The sequence below is a fragment of the Amblyomma maculatum genome, chromosome 3 (assembly GCF_055883805.1).
Source record: "Amblyomma maculatum isolate TAMU_Amacu chromosome 3, ASM5588380v1, whole genome shotgun sequence".
NCBI classification, from domain to species: Eukaryota; Metazoa; Arthropoda; class Arachnida; order Ixodida; family Ixodidae; genus Amblyomma; species Amblyomma maculatum.
The window spans coordinates 38,911,873-38,932,605 of NC_139346.1; the positions used below are offsets into that span (position 1 = coordinate 38,911,873).

Genomic DNA, 20,733 nt, shown 5'->3' on the forward strand with positions numbered 1-20,733 from the left:
TTTCAGCCCTATAGGTAAGCACTGGTAAATTACAGCTGTTATTTACTTTTCTCTTGGGGTATACTGGTGAACAGCTTTCCGAGAGTACCTGCGAAGTGTGCACCATCCCATTCTTATTCTCCCGGTTATTCCACTCCCTTGGTGTGAATATTCTCTTACCACATCCAACTCTTTTCTGCCTATCTATACAGTAGAACCTCTTTATGGTAAAAAAAAAAAAGCGGAAGTTTGGGCGAGTTGGTACATATTCATTTTGCTCACAGCTCGCCAAGACAGAACTAAACGGAGAATGAAAGAGTTCTTGTTTGTGTTTCATTCTCCGTTTAATCCTGACTTGCTGCGCTGTGAGTGAAATGATTATGGTAAAGTCGCTGGGACCGGCAAAAATCTTTAGTATCAGTTGTTGGTGATGACATGGTCCTGAAGATGCTGTCTGGTAATTAAATGCATACTTAGCAAACACGTCTTGTTGCTTAATGAAAAAAAACCTTAATGTAGTACCTACCAGTTCTCTGTTATTGCCTGTTCATGCCATTTTTCCAGTTATAAGATTTCTTGTTTATATCTTGCATAAGTACCTCTTAAGCATGAGGGCAACGTGGCTACGAATAAAACAGAGTTTGATTTCAGGATAAAATGAAAGCCTTGCATGAGCACGGCGTCATTTTTCGCTGTTTCTGGCTTTCAAAAGGCAATAGGTGAGAATATGCATGGAGTCAAGCACTGTAAAACTTCACACGCCGTGCCTCCAGTTCTTGCCAGCGCTGCCTTGCGCTTTATGCTGCTCAGTGCTGTGAATGTTCGGCCATTTCTTCCCTTCCCTATTTCCCGCTGTACTTTTACTGCCTTTAGTTTCTAAATGGACCACGCCACCATCTTTCCATGTTTGTAGACAACTTCTTTTTCCTACGTGCTACATGCTTTCTCTCACGGCTCTGAGGCTTACGTAAAGTTGGCTTCTTCTGAATGCTGCTAAGCCTGGTGGTAAAGCCATTTAAAAAAATGCTGTTATTTTCTCTTTTTTTTTTTCCGGAAAAAAATTTGCTTCGCGATCTTAGGCAGCACGCGTGCGGAAATGTCATTTTGTGGAAAGTCGTCGCGGCCAGACGCACTTTACTGTAACTGACTTTTGCCAAAAATGTCTTTACTATAAAGGGGGAAAAAAGTACAGTCATCAATGGACGATTAACTGGGACTTCAGTTTCGCTTTAGTATATTCGAGTTTATATAGCGGGATTCTACATACGCTGTCACTACATGCTGTATCAAATTACCATTAGCATGGTGCAAGAGCCTCAACTCTGTACATCTCAGGTACTGCTGGGCTTCATTAACTGAGCTCCCAACATTTTGCAGATCTTACTGAAATCGACTGTGTATTTTCGAGTGGCAGCAGTTAACCACAAGAGTTTAATGTTGCTACTGGTGCTGAGGTTTCACGATGGAATGCAGCTAAGGCTAGGATGCAAGTTTTAAATGCGAAAAAAAAAAAAAAAAGCGTGCATGGTACTTGCCCATGTATAGCCTCACTTTCAACCTCTCTGTCCTTCCCTGGGATGTAGAAGCCACCCAACTTCCTGATCGCCTCGGACCTGAGTTCACACGTGAGCCCCGTGGTGGTCCTGCCACCTCAAAACGAGACACCTGAGAATGAGGTGGTGGACGCCACCCTGGTGGACACGTCTGTACCACCTCCCTCCGAAAAGCTGCAACAGGTGAGCTCTGCAAGTCAGTGAAGTTGGTCATACGTGCACGATCGAGCTCTGGTGTGGCCCAGGTGCGATGGAAAGTTGGAGAGACTGCTTTGTTGACTGTCAAGCATATGGGAATGTGGAAGATGTGTGTAGTCTGGCCAGTTGCACAATTCTTCTGAAAGAAAGATGCACTGATGCAAATTTGATGTTGTTAATAACTTCCGGGAACTGCAAAATTAGATCAGTCTAAGGCGTGAGTTAAGATATGTTATCTGACTAGAAATGCTGGCCCCTATATGTGGCAAATTTTAATGCAGGGGCTTTCTATATGTGTTGCAGGAGCTTGTTTTTCTAAAGCCTTATTGCCGTGACTATTAAATAAGTTCCGCACACTCATCACATGCAGAAGCTCTGCCGACTACGGTCGAGTCATAACTTATCAGGTTGGTCGTACTGAGCTCTTGTAAATAATTTCAACAAACTTATGCAATTTTTTAATTTTACGGATAAATTAAACTTCCTGGTGCCAAGTGGTGCCCACTCCGTTTGTGCCATGGTTTATTCCTTTTGTTTTGCATCCATCTATAGTACCACGGAAGAGCAGGCAACATAAGTGCCTATGGCCTTCCAGTAGACATGCTACAGTGTGGCTGTCACGTTGGCTAACATAAAGGTGGTGATAATGCTGGTAGCTCCTGTCATGGTGTGCAGTTTTTCACACATTCATTGCTGTTAAATGGGGAAGCAACCCTAGCTGACGCTTGTTGCTGTGTGCTGTAGCCTGAAGAATATTCAGAACTCAAAACAGTCTTCAGAACAGTGCTAAAATTTTGGGAACAGTCTGCTTGCTCTCCTGCTTCCTGATTAAATTGTGCAGCTTTTGCGCGCATTTGTGACGAAATTTTATTTTGTGAATTTAGGCTGCTTTCATAGTGATTTCAGAAAGATGGTCCGCGGCATGCAATTTAATTACACCAGGGCTACGCTGTTGGGAAGATAACACTGAAAGGGGGAGAGGGGAGTGATATGTAAAAACATTGATTTCTTTTGCTTTGTTGTCTGTCACTCAGAGCTATTGGCATTGAGTCTGAGTGCAATGTCTACTGGTTGCCTCCATGGTGTCACTAGGATAGCATAACTCCTTGCCTTACTGTTTGCATGATTACAGCCACTAGTTTGCCCCTTTTCTTCTTGTTTGAGCGTGCTGGGCTTCATGTTTATCCCACTCAGTGATAACGGGGGGCATTCATGGTTTCTGCCAAATAATAGACGACAGTGTGTCCTCTCAGTGTTGCTTGCTTTGATATTGCGTTTCTGTGTTCATGCGTGGCCTTTGCTTCCATTGCAGATGTTTGGCGCTTCGGGAGACAAAGCTGACCTCAACAACTCTAGTGATGAGGCCGAGAAGTGAGTGTCTTTTTAAGTGTTTGCGTTCACCTGAAGGCTGTTAGGGTACAAGCTCGTTTGCTCGAACTTGAGAGGGATCAGAAAATTGTTAAGACTAAGCAGAGTTTGAATGTTCCATCATGCGAGCAGAACACAAAGCAGCCACATCAGCGCTCATTGTTATAACTAAAGCACTGTTACATGTTCGTGTCTGCTAATTCTGAGAAATAAGGTGAAAGAGATTGGCAGAAGAAATAAATGGAATACTCAGTTTTGCACCAAGAACAAATATGGGAATGCGTTCATTCATGCAAGCAGTCAGCCGAATGTTGAAATGAATACAGTCAAAACTCTTTTTAACATACCCCGACTTAAAGAAAGCCTCGATTTAAAGAAGATATACTCATTCTCCCTCAGACGCTCATATGGTCCAATGTTTGAGTAACTCGAAATAACGAAAATAATTTCGCTATCCGCCCCGATTTAACGAACCTTTTGCTGAAAAATGAAGATGAAAAGGTCTATTTTTGGTCTATTTTGTAAAATGCTCAAGAATGTACTGACTGCAAGCCAACGGTAACATTGTGCAGTAACTACATCCCGCTTTTGCCGAACTGCTTTGTGCAAAGCGAGAGTTATATATTGGTTTTAATTCACGAGATTTTGCCATCAATAGAAAGACTGTTTGTCGACCCAGCGTCTGCAGCGGTACCGCATGCCAACACCGGAACAATTTATGGTTGCCCATAACCTGCTGCAACAGTTTACCAGAACACTCATGTAGAATGCACGAAAAATTCGGGCAGTTGTTGCTTACAAACTGCAAGCAAGCAATGATCAGCGACATCTTTTCTGGGAGAGAAATGTAATTCCCTGAGACCCTTCTTGCCAAGGTAAAAATGTTTCTATTTTTCATACGTGCTGTCGGTCGTGTGGGCCGCAATTTCAGTGTATCAACATAGCATAGTGGACAAGTTGGTACAGTCGAACCCGGATATATCGAACTCGAAGGGGACCGCGAAATAGTTCGATATATCGATAATTCTATATACAGAAATCGGCTTGGGACGGCACTTACAATGCGAACAAATGATACCGTACTTGTCGCGTAATCAACTCACTCTCATAATGAACCCACCCTCCACTTTTGCACTCGAGAATTTAGAAAAAAAATAAACCGTTAAAGCCAGCTCATTCACATGCAAGCGATTAAGCGATCTTGGCGACGAACGGCAGCGACAGAGCAAAAAATTTCCAACTTGTTGGAACTGCGTTCCTCTGCCGTTCGAGCCACCGCGGCAGCTCAAAACAAGGTTTCTGTGTCTGTCGCCGCGGCAGATCGCTAGCATTTTCGCTTGCATGTCACACTCCGTTTCGGTCGTCACATCGCGGCGTGTTTACCTTTTGATAGCTCCTGCTGCGGTGGGGAGCGAACTTGGCAGACTGCCCGTGATGGTTTGATTGCACAAACCTGGTTCGATTTATCACGCCGCGCTTGGGGCGGGCGTAGTCCGCTGCCACAAAATTACTGGAAAGCGTGATACAGTAGCTGCAAATGCTGTTTGAAGTGAAAAATGCTAAAAGCCGGTGTCATGATCGCAGCTGACCACGTGCTTTTGTTGATTCATACCTGCAAGAATAAATGACTTCCGCAAAAAAAAACCAAAAATGCCGCTTCGTAACGCCATATCTTACGTTACGCCATGCTTACTGCTAGATCTGCCGCTTCTTAACTTCCGCAGGCGCCATAGCCACGTCAGCCGCCACGCGCGGAGGTTTCACAACACACGCTGGAGAAAGCGTTAGGTGGCGCGTCCCGCCGTTTCGACCATCGCATCCACAGCTCATTTAGTGGCAACGCGCCAAGATGCTACGAAGTGATAACGGTGACAGGGAGCAAACTTGGCAGAGGGCCCATAATGGCTTGATTGCACAAGCCTGGGTAGATTCATCACGCTGCGCTTGGGGCGGGTGTAGTCCACTGCCACAAAATCATTGCAAAGCATGATACATAGCTGCAAATGCCGTTTGAAGCAAACATTGCTAAAAGTCTGTGTCATGATCGCAGCTGACCGTGTGCTTTCGTTCATTCATAGATGTAAGAATGAACACCGCTCGCAAAAAGAAAAAAAAAAGAAAGAGAAAACCTGCTGCTTCTTATCGTCCGCAGCCGCCATAGCTTACGCTGCGGCGCATGTTCAGCACGACGGCAAGAATGAACTGTTCCCGCAAAAAAAAAAAAAAAAAAGTCCTTGTAGCTCACGCATGTTTAGCACGTCCACACGAGACGCACATCGCACGTCAACCGCCGCGCACAGAGCGTTTACAACACACACTGGAGAAAGCGTCTGCCATGGGCTGAGCTGGCTTGTCCGCGCATGCGTAGTGCGTGCTCCTGCGCTTGAAGACCGGGAAAGAGACAGGAAGGGGGGAGAGAAAGTTCAGCAGAAGAATGGGCACACCCTTTCGCTTCGCTCTATCGCGTTTTTCCTCTCTCCCGAACACCACAGCTGCAGTGGTTCCCTCTCGTTCCTTCACGCAAACGTCACGTGCTGGCGCGTGGCAGCGATCACCGCAGATGAGCGCGCCTTTAGGGAAAGGGTGCGGCGCTGCCCTAGACCAGCCGTCGCCTAACTGCTCTCTCATTCCTTTCACGCGTGGCTTGAAAACGTCGCGCGGCAAGTGGCCGAGGGTGATGCGATCGTCTTTGGGGAAGGTGCACCGTCCAAATGCATGATGTGAAGTTCGATATATCGAACGACTGGTGAAATTGAGTTCGATATACGAAGCAGCTTTCCTATACTTTTGCATGGGACTTTCAAAGGGATATTCCCTGAGTTGAATTATCCGGGTTCGACTGCATATAGTTCCTAAAGCGAATGCCGTCCTACAGAACGGAGAAGCCTCTTGAGAAGATAAGTAGGTGCTCGCAGGGAATCAGAGTGGGGGAATGTACGCCATTTGTTAACCTCGCGCCTCACGTCCTCCTCTTTCCTCAGGGACCGGCTGATAGCGCGGCTGCTCCGCGAGAACTCTGAGCTGCGGCTGGAGCTGCAACGGGTGCAGCTGGAGGACCAGCGCTACATTGACGACCTCAAGCGCCATGTGGTGGCACTCGAGGCACAGGTGGCCGAGCACGAACGCACCATCCGACAACTCAACAAGGTGGGCAGCCGCTTATGCCACCCAGCCAGTCTCACTGTCTTGTGTGCGGCATGTTTCAGTAACCTGCTTTTGGAAACGAGCGAACAAATATGCAAGTCTCTTGTTGTCAAGTGGGGCCACTGTTGCTGGCTTATAGCAGTAGCCTGTAACCTCTGGCATTTCTCAATATTTCATTTCACAGCCTTAAAATTGAACCTCTTCAACACTAGCAGAGGATTTTAATGTTAGTGTATATTTTTCGTGTGCCCAGGCATGGGGGCATACTGTATCTTGGGGATTTCAAATATTGATCTCTCACTTTCTTCTTATAACCCTGTAACGTAAAAGGATGAAAAGTGCTAAATTAAACAAAAGCTCTAAATTTTCTGTTTTTGGCCCCTCACAGTGTACTGATGAAAACTAAAAAGCAGTGAGCTGGGGTGAGTTAGGTTGATGGATTTGTTGAGAAGAGCGTTATTACTGCCCAGTCAAAACAAGCAAATAAGACTTATTTCTGAACAATTAAAAGCAATTTACCTGTTATTAAAGCCTCTCTGTAGCACCAAAAGCAGGGGAGTGGTGTAAAGCACCCTTTTTTTCTGCCCTCAGAAATACTAAGTTCCACAAATTAATAGCTCAAATCTGCAGTAATCTCTGGGAAACATAACGCAGTAAATTAATTGTATGACTAAATGTTTTAAGTATGCCTCGCATACTTCATACATACCTTCATAGCAATGCAGTGAAAGCTTGTTAATTCGAACCTCAATAACTTGAATTGTTCGATAATTTGCACTACGCTACTTGGTTCGGCCAAACTCCATAGATGTCTGTGTATAAAAAGCCCGTTAATTCGAACGCGAGTCGATTCTGCTAGGGATAATTCGAACTTCGCTTCCTATTTCATGCCGGGATCTGCGCGGCCGAAGAGATGCTTCATCTCCTCAACGTAAGCCAGGACAGGCTCATTTGGGAGCTGAATGCTGGATTGGAGGAGGGCTTGAGCTCTTCCTTTTCGGACGGAACTTGCAAATGCCTTCAGAAACTCTGCTTTGAATGGCTCCCAATCCTTCAAAGAAGTCTCATGATTTTCGAACCAAACTTGGGCAGGTTCTTGAAGAGCACAGTAGACTTGCCCGAGTTTCGCAGCATCGTTCCAGGCATTGAATTCTGCCACACGGTCGAAAAGGTCCATCCAAACATCTTCAGTGGGCAGTCTTTGAAAGTTGAGGGGATCCCGGGGCTGCACGAAGACAACCAGTGCTGCTGACTGGGCCATTGCCAAAGTTGACGCCTTCCGGGGTCGAACGAGGTCCGGCAGAAGACCGTATTCGGGTTGGAGCCCTTGATGTCGGCGGCTAGTTCGGTGGCCTGTTGGCTGGTCCCCCAGGGTGAGAAGAACAGGGCTGTGCTCTTGGCTTGAATGAGTAGGCCAGATCTCAAAGGGCAGCACCTCCACCAGATGTCACGAGGTGGTGACAACGCTGATGAGAACAAATGTAGAGTCCGGGAGCGCACTAAAGAAACTCTTTATTGCCCCGCAGGGGGCACCTGTTAAGGGGGGACATGGGTCTTGAGCAAAATTTTCTTAATATTTGTCCTGTCAGTATGAAATTTGCAGGGTTTATGTAAATTCTTGTGCTGGTTTCAAATATGTTGTTAGTTTTCTTCTACATAAATTTGCTGAGTAGTTAAAGCAACTTTGCTGTTCCAGACTTGCGGGAAGCTTGTAAAAATATCTACTGAAGGGAAATTGCTAAAATGCACATGGATCTGTTCCTGAATGTCTAAGGAACACAATAAAACAAGTTTTGTGCTCCTGCCTTACTACAAGCCAAAGTTATGGAAGTTTTAAGTTTCAGCTTCACAAGTGCAACCACCCCCTTTCTACATCTTCTTATGTTTAAAAATTTTTCATGCAGTTGAGACCTTGTATAATAGCTTTATTGTGTTCCTTTAACACTCACGAGCCAGTAAAAAAAAAAATCATCACAATCTAATGAGTAGGAGAGCCACAATGCCACCCGCAAAATAGAAGGGTAGGCAAAATTTTCATTTTGAGAAAAATGGAAAAAACGAATTGCAATGTCAAACACTAATTTAATCAAACAAAAACTGTAGAAATGCAGGCCACTGTGGCCTAGAAGGCTCCTGGACAGTAATCTGCATTGGGTTTGCCCTTCTGCTTTCGTTTTGCTGCAGTCTGAAAAGCTGCAGAGGAAGCACGCTTCCTCTCTGCTCTCAGACATTCACTGGTGCAATGCACACGTTTACAATTTAAAATATAAACCCCCAGGAATGTAGCCTCTTTGCTTTCCAACGTCCAAGTGTCGCCTCTTTCATTTTGATTTGCAGTTGCAGCACATTCAGTTGTCACTTTTTCGTGTTTTTTTTTTTTTTTTTTTTTTTTTTTTTTTTTTTTTTTTTTTACGTACGTCGTTTTGCTACGTCCTCGCATCAAGACCGCGGTGAGGAACGTTTATTGCGGAAAAGAAATGTAATTTGGAGCTGTTTGCTGCTTCCCAGTGCTCTGCATTGCACTGGAAGCAAGTGAATTCCCTAAGGACTATGAACGAGGTCCGATCGGCGCAAACGCGCGGCGAGCTCTACGAAGACTACGTGTCCCGCAGTTTACGCATTGGAGAATAAGTTTGACGGCGATTCCTTATCCCCGTTCACTTTTTTAAATGCCAATATCGCCGCCGTATGTTTTACGCTTCGCCAATCTCGGCAAACTGTTTAGATCTGACGATCGTGAACTCCGCATCGCCAAGCGGACTGTCCGCCGCGCTGCCGTCATCGTTACGAACACAATCCGTCTACCGCTTCGTTGCTGGAGTTGGCGCGAGTTCAAGCTTCGCCTGTTTTGAGCTTATCTTCCTGCTCATCTGCGGCCTGCGTTATCACTGTCGCGGCGGGTGCGACCGCTGGCAGTAGCAGTCCCCCGTGCTGGGGAACACGCTAGGCCTACTTCAGGCTCGTACACACGATCGTTCGGCGCACGATTTCCGTCGGCCTGAGCGCGCACAGCCGGGGCAGGGCATCACTTGAGATGATTATTCAACTATTTTTTTCACTTTTTTCACAAATTCTTGCCATGAACGCACCTCGCGGTTCGGAACCAAGCGCGGCCGGCGTCACGTCTCCGCCGTTTCCCCGCGGCTCGGGCGCGCCGAGCAGACGCCGTCAGCCAGCTCCACCAATGCGGGGACGCCTTATCGTCACGTGCACCCCGAAAGCCAATGGGATTGCAAATGCCACGTTTTCTTTTTTGCTATTTTTTATGCGACCAATGGGCGAATGTAAACAGCAGAGGCGGCAATTTGAAGACGAAAGGCGGCTCTTTCGAATGAGACCAAGATGGCTACGGTGCCGTGCACAAAATGGGAGCTACGCCTCGCGGAAAATGGTTGTTTCAGGGGTCGTTTTCGGCCCAAATTTAGGCGACATCGATTATATAAATTGGCATTGTGACTAAAATACCGACCCTAGAGATGAAAAACTTAGCAGATAGGTAGATGAAGAGCTACTGATTTCGCAAATCACATTTTCTAAAAAGTGATTTTTTCGCGATTTTTTGGTCCTCAAGACCCGTGTCCCCCCTTAAAGCAGGTGTTTGTGTGTTTTGTGCGACACCACGGACCCCGAGCACCCACGCTTAGCCGTGCGTGGCATCGTCGTGTCTGGGGAAAAGGGGATCCTGGTGGTTGAGCCAATGCCGAGTGTTTGGACCCTAAAGGCCCCTCGGTGGAGGCAACACACCACTTTGGCCCACGCTTCCCATAGACGGCACCTTCGGGCTGACCCACCCGGGGGAAATCGGCAGTCGCCTTTTCCTATCCTCCCCTCCATCTTTCACTTTCCTATCCTCTTTCTCAGAACTTTCCTGTCTTCTCCTCCCTTCTCGCTTTTTCCTTTTTCCTGGCGGCGAGGGTTAACCTTGTGTGGCTAACCACCCTGCGTTATGCCGTATTTGGTTATAGTCAGAGTGTACAGCTGACGTGGCCAGGACTCTGTACAAGCTCCTTTCCCGTCCCCTTGTTGGGCTCCATGGTGGGTGGCTGCCACTTTGGCCGAAAAATATCGCATTTTATGGCTGCTTCTCTTTCTGGAACTGATCGCCCTCTCAAAAGAAGGCGGAACGATGTAACCCATGAATTTTTCCAAAAAAAACAAAGAAGTTTTCCCAAAGTACTATGTGATACATAGTGAAGAAGAGCAAAAATCAGCGAGAATTATCTCCCCATTCATAGTTGAGAAATCACTGACAAGTGCACTAGGTACAGGTTACAAGGTGAAAAAACTGGCAAGTGGAGACCTACTGCTTAAATTGAAAGACTACATGCAATACTTGAAACTGTCCAACATTGAGTCTATCGGGGACATACCTGTCTCGATCACTGCTCATCGATCACTGAACACTGTCCGAGGTGTGATTTCAGAAAATGATTTCATACACTTGACAGAAAAAGAACTGTTAGAAGGACTTGCTGATCAGAACGTTGTAAATGTCCAGAGGATTAAGATAAGAAAAGAAAACAAAGAAATCCCGACAAAACACATTGTCCTTACATTTGCTTCCAGTGCTCTCCCTGACACCATTGAAGTAGGCTACCTGAAGATAAGTGTAAGACATTATATACCGAACCCTAGACGATGCTTTAACTGCCAGAAATTCGGCCACGGCTCACAGAGTTGTCGCGGTCGCCGAACTTGTGCGTAATGCGCTTCAAAAGAACACTCAACTGATGAATGCACCGAAACCACATTGCAGTGTGCTAACTGTGAAGGAGAACACCCTGCTTATTCAAGGTCTTGCCCCACGTGGAAAACTGAAAAAGAAGTAATCACTATCAAAACAAAAGAAAACTTGTCATATAAAGAAGCGCGACAAAAATTGGCCACTACTCCTGCTTTTCAGTTCACTGCAAAACCAAGTTATTCTGGTATGGCACAACAGCGCGGGGTGCCACACCAACATTTATCACCTGCCCAGGCCACACAGAGTGAGCCTCGGGCAGGGCTACCCGCACCCCAGGTGGAAGTGGCTCATGCTGCTCCCCCACCTCCATCTCAAAAGAAGGCTATGCAGCCCTCCGGGTTGACAAGCCTGAAGGTCTCTCCTCATGAGGCGAGGCCTAACACGAATGAACACTTGTCTGGGGCGCGCTCCTCCGCTGCCTCTGAAGAGGAGGCAATGGACACGAGCCCCAGTAGGGCTGTGCCTTCGACGTCAGACGGACGACGGCACAGCTTAGACCGTCAAAGAAAAGACAGGCCCCGAGTCGTTGGGCCAAAAAAAACCTAAGCTAGTTTTTCACATTTTTCATAAAATAAGATGGCGTGTATAATACATTGGAATTGTAGAGGACTACTAAATAATTACAGCGACATAAAGGAAATCCTGGCTACATTCTCCCCATTGGCTTTGTGTCTCCAGGAAACCAACTTAGGTCCTCAGAACAAAAATTTCCTTAAAAATTACAAAATCATCCGCCGGGACCGGGAGCTGTCCAGCAGACTCTCGGGTGGTGTAGCCATCGTCGTGAAAACTGGAATCGCTGCTCAGGAGCTGACTCTTAATACCAGGCTTGAAGCGGTAGCAGCCACATTATTAACACATAAAACCATCACAGTATGTTCAGTATACCTCCAACCACACATCAAGATAACACTAGATGATTTAGAAGACCTTTTACAACAGCTTCCCGAGCCGTATCTTTTAGTTGGTGATTTTAATGCTCATTCCTGTCTTTGGGGCAGCGAGCAAACAGATACTCGTGGTCAGCTTATAGAAGATTTTATTTTATGCAGCAACGTGTGTCTCCTAAACTCTGGCAATCCAACATACTACTCCCCAGCCACAGGCAAAGCGAGTAGTTTAGATCTGTCTTTTAGTTCACCTTCTATTTTTACCGATTTTAAATTAGAAGTTTTAAATAATCCGTACGGAAGCGACCATCTTCCTGTCATGATCAGCTTATCATCCTCCCCATCAGTCATCCCGACAAAACCCAGGCGGTGGAAACTGCATTTAGCTGACTGGTCTTTGTTCAGGCAAGAAGCCAGTCTAAATGAAATATATTCAGAGAAAATTGATATAGACAAAATGAATGAAATATTTACAGCATGCATTCTTGCGGCAGCACGTCTATCTATTCCCCAATCCACAGGAGTAGTGCACCAAAACCGCAAAGTCTGGTGGACACAGGACTGTAAAGAAGCCAAAAAAGAACAAAATAAAGCCTGGGGTATTTTTCCGAGATACCCAACATATGAAAATCTGACAGTTTTTAAAAAAGCAAGAGCCAAAGCTCGATATATTTGTTGTAATGCCGAAAAAAAATTATGGCAGAAGTATGTCACATCTATAAACAGCTCCACAACATCAAAAAAAATGTGGGAACAAATTCATAAACTAAATGGCAGCTTCTCCCCATTCACAATTCCAATCCTCACAGCTCCTAATACACAGACAAGCATTGAAGAACAAGCTAATATATTAGGTGTGCATTTCCACAAAATTTCGAGTTCTGCACACTATACAAAAACATTCTTAAAGTACAAGGACAGGATTGAAAAATATAGGCTTCCTACAAGGGGCAGCACGAACACACCTTACAATAGGTTGATTACGCTGCAAGAACTGAAAGATGTTCTCGCTTGCGGTAAAAAAACTGCACCTGGTCCTGATGAGATTCATTATGAGATGCTCGCCCATCTATCAGAAGCATCTGTAGAAGCGCTTCTAAAGTTTTTTAACAAAATCTGGGTACTAGCTAAAATACCGGAGACTTGGAAAAGAGCCATAATTGTGCCGTTCCTAAAACCCGGCAAGCCGCCGACCTCTCCTGGGAGTTACAGGCCTATAGCCCTAACTAGTTGTTTAGCAAAATCTTTTGAAAGTATTTTAAACACTAGATTAACCTTTATTTTAGAATCAAGTAAACTTCTTAATTTTCATCAGTGCGGTTTTAAGAAAGGATGCTCAACTACGGACCACCTAGTACGCCTCGAAAACACTGTCCGCGAGGCGTTTATACATAGACAGCATTGTCTCGCTGTTTTCTTCGATCTAGAAAAGGCATATGATACAACTTGGAGATTCGGCATCCTACGTGATCTAGCAGCTTTGGGCATCCGTGGTCGAATGCTCAGTGTTTTAAAAGACTTTCTTTCACATCGTTCATTCCAAGTGCGCCTCGGTACCACCTTGTCAAGAAGCTTCATTCAGGAGAATGGGGTACCTCAGGGGTGCATTCTAAGCACAACGCTTTTTGTTGTAAAAATCAATTCCATTACCAATGAAATCCCAAATTCCATTATGTGTTCACTCTACGTAGATGACCTCCAGATAGCCTACACCTCTTTCAATATATCAACGTGTGAGAGACAAATACAAATAACAATAAATAAACTAGTGGCATGGGCCGACAAAAATGGGTTTCAGTTTTCCCCCCAAAAGACGGTGGCAGTTATGTTTTCACTCAAACGGGGTATTCAGAACAACCCTGTCTTGCACTTAAATAGAACCGAATTACCATTAAAAGAAGAGCACAAATTCCTAGGCATTACTTTCGATAAAAAACTCACATTTCTACCTCACATAAGCACACTAAAAAAGAAAGCCTCAAAATCTCTTAACATACTGAAAGTTCTTTCGCGGAAACATTGGGGTTCCGACAGGGCATGTCTTTTACATGTATACCGTTCTGTTGTACGCTCCCGCGTGGACTATGGGAGTATAGTGTACGGTTCAGCTAGGCCTTCATATCTAAAAAAACTGGACCCTGTACATAACTTAGGTCTGCGCCTTGCATGCGGTGCATACAGAACATCCCCTATAAGCAGCCTGTATGTAGAAACAAATGAGCCTTCACTGGAAGACAGACGAATAGCCATCACATGTGCTTACATTCTAAGAATAAGGTCACAGGAAAAGCACCTCTGCTATCCAGTTGTCACAACTTGCCCCTCTCGATTAATTTTCACAAATAAACCCAAAGCAACAAGACCACTGATCATGCGATTCGAAGGCATGTGCAGTGAGCTGCAGATCCTGGACACCTTGCCTGATGTCGCACAAAACAACAGCCCTCTACCTCCATGGTACAGTCTTCCTGAAATCTGTGACCTCACTCTCACACAGTTTCCAAAAACCAAAACCCCACAAGAGCACATTATTCAGGAATTCCTAAACTTGCAGGAAAAGTACAAAAACTTCACAGACTTTTATACCGATGGATCTAAAACTGCTGTGTACACTGGAAGTGCAGTTGTGCAAGGAGATTCTGTGGAAATCATAAGACTTCCACACTGTGCGTCTATTTTCACTGCTGAATCCTATGCCATTTCTGTTGCCGTAGAGAAAATATTAAAAGAGAATGTCATAAACAGCATTATATTTACAGACTCTCTAAGTGTTCTCACAGCTCTAAATTCCAGAAATGCAGCTGCTCCTTTACTCGGAAACATAATACACAATATAACAACAACCATAGCTCGAGGATACAACGTAAAATTCTGCTGGGTTCCGAGTCACGTGGGCATTAAAGGCAATGACAGAGCAGACACATGTGCTGCTGAAGCCCGCGACAAGCAAATAGAGTATAAGCATACCTTACAAAGACTGTACGAAACTTGTACATCTCAAATTAAAAGAAAAATGGCAGTCTGCCTGGGACAGTGAAGTGGGAAATAAACTACACTTAGTAGAGCCCATTTTGGGAGAATGGATGTCGTGCCGGCATAAGGAGCGTTTTATAGAAGTGATCCTATGCCGTCTCCGCATTGGACACACGCACCTGACACACAATTTTTTGTTGAAAAAAGAAGAGAAACCACGATGCGAAAAATGCGTAGAGGAACTAACTATTAACCACATTTTATTCACATGCGCAAGTCTTGAAAGGATAAGAAAAAAATTTTTTGCAAAATTTTACAAAGAATACATTCCTTTTCACCCTAAACTGATTTTAGATGATGATGGACTTGTTGATTTATCTTGTGTTTTTAGTTTCATAAGGGAAGCAAATGTTTTACACAAACTGTAGGAAAAAATGAAACATACGTCACTAAGAGAAACTGAAACCTTGTGCTAGGCACATCATGGTGTTGGCAGCTTAAGCGCCATTGGATCTAAAACAACCCAAGTTTTTAAAAGGAGATTTTTTAAACAAATAAGTTTTTAACACACTCATTTTCCCATTTCTTGCAAAACAAAACTTTCACCTTGCTCGTGGCGCATGATAGCCTTAGTTGCTTATGCGCCAAAAAACCCAACACAACACAACACAACACGAAACTCTTTATTGGGCTGACTTGTGTCGGTAAAAGAACTAAGCGATTCTTCGGCGGCGATAACAGCAAACGTGCTCGCTGGTCGTCGATCAAAGAATGCAGTTTCATTCGTCGGCACTGAATTTAAAGGCGTCGAAGAAAGATCTAGATAAAACCATGAACGGTGACAAGCATACCCTGGAACATTGTAGAAGCATACGTGCATGGAATCTTTCGAGATGCATCTCGTATCATCTGCTGCAACAAAAGAATGGATAAAGCTGCGTCTTGCAACAACAAACATGAACAAGTAAAGAGTACAGAATTGATCCATGCATTTGAATCAGAATGATAAGGCCGGATGTTAGCGGCTGCCGAAAAAGAATAAACATTTGAATGGTTCACGGCAGTACTGTATAACAGTTGCAATTCACTGACAAGTACCGTATTTACTCGCATAAAGCTCACACTCGCATAATGCTTGCTCCCCCAACATTGGGCATCAAAAATATAAATTTTTTTTTCCTCGCATAATGATCGATATATTATCATGGGTTATACTCGTAGTCACCATTTTGAGAGGCGTCTCCGCGGCATCCGCGTCTCATTGTCATTGTTCAGAGTTGCCACTGGTGGCTATTTTTCGCTAAATTGGCAAATTTCAGAGGCTCGTGGCGACTAAATACAGTGAAACCTCGTTAATATGCACTCGCTTACCAAGTAGTTGCGGTCAAAACGTAGCTGTGAACATTCCCCAACCGAGCTGCTATTGAAACCCATGTATTGGTTGACCGCTTAAAGCGTACTGGTTTGTGAAGTGCTTACTTGTTAAACGCACTTTTCGTTGCAGTTCGGCTAATGCCGCTCTACGACGCAAAATCTTTTCACCTTTCCAAAAAGCGTTATGAACGTGCTGACTGCTGGTTATACAGTTATAGTGTACTAGAAAGTAGTTTAAAGAAAGTGTGCGCGGTTATTTTGAACATGTTCCAATGAACCATGGAGGAAGGAAAAAAACTGAGGAGAGGCCCCATGTATCCCAGATGCATTACGAAAAACGTGCCGGAAGTCACGTGCTATTTGTTAGCCTAGGTATGGGGCAAATAGCAACAGCGTCAGCGTTGCTATGGGGCAGCATGGCTGTCGGCGTTGGGTGGCTGCGGAGGAGCGCTCAGACGGGGAAGGGCATATAGAGGAGTGCCAGGGGAAAAGCTGCCCCATGTGTAGGTGACTCCACAGCATTTTCCAGTCGCGGGCTGGCGTCACGAAAAGTGACGTCACGGTCTCTCCTCAGTTTTTTCCTTCCTCCATGCAACGAACGCTGTTCGTCGTGGTGATGTCCATGTCAATAGGCAGCCCGGGAATCGTTGGCTGCTTCAATATCGTTGGCTGCTTCAATATCGTTGGCCGCTTCAATATCGTTGGCCGCTTCAACATCGTTGGCCGCTTCAATATCGTTGGCAGCCCTATCGCAGTAACCATCCCCAACCCGCCCATGTGACTTTCTGTTACGCGTGCAGGCGTGCAGTAGTTGCGACGTAGCGGACATAGGCTATCTTCCTTTCTTTGCTTTGTGGATGTGGTGCGCAACCGGTGATTGCATCGTCTGTATTGAGCTGTGGTGCTTTGGGAAGCGGTTGTTGCGTGAGTATGTGTGTGAACGGGCGGCACTATGCTTCTCCCTAAAGCGATGAGGATATCGAGAATGAGGACAGCAGTGATGACTTGGAAAGAGCCGATTCATGCCCTACTGTAACGGAAGCTGCTCGGGCATTAACTGTTATGAGAGCATTGCGCATTGCGAAATCAGGGGGTAGACGAGCCGTACGTGAAAGTGCTAGAAGATATATATAGTGGCTGCACAGCAACCATAGTTCTGCATAAAGTAACAAAATTCCCATAAAGAAAGGTGTTCGGCAAGGAGACACAATCTCCCCAGTACTATTCACAGCTTGTTTAGAGGAAGTATTCAGAGACTTGGAATGGGAGCAGTTAGGGATAAGGGTAGATGGAGAATACCTCAGTAATCTGCGATTTGCTGATGACATTGCCTTGCTAAGCAGCTCGGGGGATGAACTGCAAATAATGATTGATGACCTAGACAGGAAAAGTAGAAAGGTAGGCTTGAAAATTAATATGCAGAAGATAAGGTAATGTTCAACAGCCTTGGAAAGGAACAGCAGTTTACGTTAATTATCGAAGCACTGGAAGTAGTAGGCGAATATGTCTACTTAGGACAGGTAGTAACCGCAGATCCGGACCATGAAAAGGAAATAACAAGAATAAGATTGGGAAGGAGCGCATTTGGCAAGCACTTGCAGATTATGACTAGCAGCTTACCGGTATTGCTCAAGAGGAAAGTATACAACAGTTGCATCTTACGTGTACTCACCTATGGGGTTGAAACGTGGAGGCCAACCAAGAGAGTTCTACTTAAGTTGAAGACAACCCAGAGGGCTATGGAACAAAAAATGGTAGGGGTAACATTAAGAGATGGGAAGCGTGCGGAGTAGGTCGGAGAAATAACTCAGGTTACCGACATTCTAGTGGAAATTAAGAAGAAGAAATGGACGTGGGCAGGACATGTAGTGCGAAGAGAGGATAACCGATGGTCGGTAAGGGTAACAAACTGGATTCCAAGGGAAGGAAAGCGTAGCAGGAGGCGGCAGAAAATTAGGTGGGTGGATGAGGTTAAGAAGTTCGCAGGGGTCAGTGGACGCAGCTAGCATAGAACCGGGTTAATTGGAGAAATATGGGAGAGGCCTTCACCCTGCAGTGGGTATAGTCAGGCTGATGATGATGATGATGAGCATTCGCTAAGTAGCTGGGCCTTATGGAGAAGCTTGCTCGCAGTTTTGCTGATCTTGAGGTGGCTGTTGCCGCCGCGCGACCGCCACGGCAGCAACTGAAAATGACCGACTTCTGGTCTGCAGGACGGGAATAAAGTGCACGGATCTGTCAAGAGGGTTTCTGGTTGGGCTAGTTGGTGACTGACAGGTTCAAACATCATTGCGCTTAAGAAAAACCGACGTAAAACACGATACGAGACACAGGAGCGCGATGCATCTCGTATATCGGTTTTTCTTAAGCGCAACAATGTTTGAGCACTCATGTGTATTCATGGACAATTTACAGTGCCTGGTTTTTTTCTTCACTTTCAGAGGGTGGGTAATGGCAAATTTGTTGTAATCGATTAAGGTGTACTGCCGGAGAGTACATACTTTTGCCACTTCCCGCCAACTGCATATTAACGGGGTTTTACTGTATTATTATATTTTTGTCAATTTTCGAATAAGGTCTTGCAGTGTGGGTTCTAAGTCCAATATCATCCCAACATACGAACAGCAATATTCTTTTCGCATTTTTAGGACACTAGATGTGATTGTGGGGCCACATATGTATACCATTAATGCTTCGGCCTCATGCATTGAGTTGACTCAGCGGCACCTGGGCAGTTCCTGCGTTCTCATGCGCTGCCACACGCTCGGCTGGCGGCCACTCTTGCAGTGCCGTATGTTCGGCTGGTATGTGCTCAACACGAGTGCCACCGTGGATGCGTCGCGATAGAGCGTGGTAAATGCCTTTGTGCAGCGAATGCTGACAGATGTACTTCTCAGTGCAGCGGTGTTTCACTCCTAATGACTGAAAGCAAACTACGACAAATATGCGAAAAAGAGAGACGAATGCATTTCAATTCGCCCATCTGAAATAAATGTTAAATATGGTACCAATCGCAGCACAAATTTATTTGTGCTGGTGTGGTGCCCTACAAAGCTGAACCGCCACAATCATAGCATTTCGCGAGCATGCGCTGTCATTCCTCGTTACATTTCTACGGAGGTGCAAATGGTAGATAACGAGACCTGTCAAGATTTGCAATACTCGAAGGCCTCGGAGAAAGAAAGCAGAAAGAGTAACGGCACGAGTGTTTCTCACATTCGTCTGATTCTTATAGGGATATTCTACAAATGCATTGTTTGGCATACGCTACATATCCTGCTGACCGACACGGAGACAGTGCGCCTCAGAAGCCGTTCGTCTTAGCAGTGTACGTTTCAGCCAAAGAAACGTAACATCAAACACTCTCAGTATTATATTTCACCTGTTGCTGTCATAAGATTGCTTGCACATTATGTGCAATAAAAGCATTCAAGAATATCGACTTCGATGAAAAGAATAAGGGTACAGAGGGAAACAAATTCAGGACGTGACATTCACAAGAAATCAGTTGGCAAAAATGCTCACTGGCACCACCGCCGCTGGTGCAGTTTCATTTATTTCATTTATTGAAGCCTTAAAGACCCGCGGGCGTTGCATAAGGCAGGGGCAATAACATTGTAAAACAGCATATCAACACCAGTTCAAGAAACAAAACAAAGAAAGAAAACGAAACAAAGTAACAAAATATACAGTCGAACCTGGATATATCGAACTCGAAGGGGATCGCGAAATGAACTTTCGATATATCGATAATTCGCTATACAGAAATCTACTTGTGACGGCACTTAAGATGCGAAAACACGATACCGTATTTGTCACGTAATCAACCCACTTGCATAATGAACCCACCCTCCACTTTTTTTTTGCACACGAGGATTTGAAAAAAAAAAAAAATACATTAAAGGCCCACTGTCCACCCTCCGGTCGAAAATATTTTCTTCCCCGGTGACTGTGAGACTTCTCCCCTGGAACGCAAGGCCGCAAACTGTTTTTGAACAGAGTAACTAATAACGCAGTTACAGCCACCGCAATCACCCGATTCTATCCTGCCTCTCTCCTTCCGTTCCCTCGCAAAGGTTTTTCACTCTCCTGCCCGAGGTCGTCTAGCCTCCGCAATACAAATTCCCCTTCCTCCTCCGCGTTTGGCGGGAGGTGGGGCGTGGCTCTCCGCGAGCGCGAAAAAAAAAAAAAACGGTCGAGGGAGCGCACGCCGCTGGATTCAGTTTGGCCGTGGCGAGGGAAAAGCGCGCTGCGAGCGGTAGACACCCATCCTTCTCCCGTCAGTCAGCGAGACGGACCAATGGACGTCGTTCCCGGTACGTACGTCATTATCGGGGCCCGTCGGGCCAGCACAGGGAGCGGTGAAGCTGGCTTCTCAAAGGAGAGCATGAGGGAGCTTTGAATTGTATTTTCGATGCTTTGCGGCACGCGTGTCGCTGTAGAATTTTGCACAGACTATCTCCGGTACCTGATCGAAACACTGGGCTCCTTTTCTTAAAAGGGCCTTCCC

The 20,733-nt window shown here is 45.4% G+C and overlaps 1 protein-coding gene across 1 annotated transcript in view; it reads left to right on the top strand.

Moving 5' to 3' along the window:
• The window catches only part of Hip1 (Huntingtin interacting protein 1), a 138,312-nt gene that overhangs the window by 43,901 nt on the left and 73,678 nt on the right, over positions 1-20,733 (top strand). Inside the window, exons 11-13 of the mRNA XM_084597457.1 lie at positions 1,563-1,715; positions 3,043-3,101; positions 6,080-6,245. Of these exons, the coding sequence (XP_084453583.1) occupies positions 1,563-1,715; positions 3,043-3,101; positions 6,080-6,245 (378 nt within the window). The remainder of the gene's footprint in view (positions 1-1,562; positions 1,716-3,042; positions 3,102-6,079; positions 6,246-20,733) is intronic.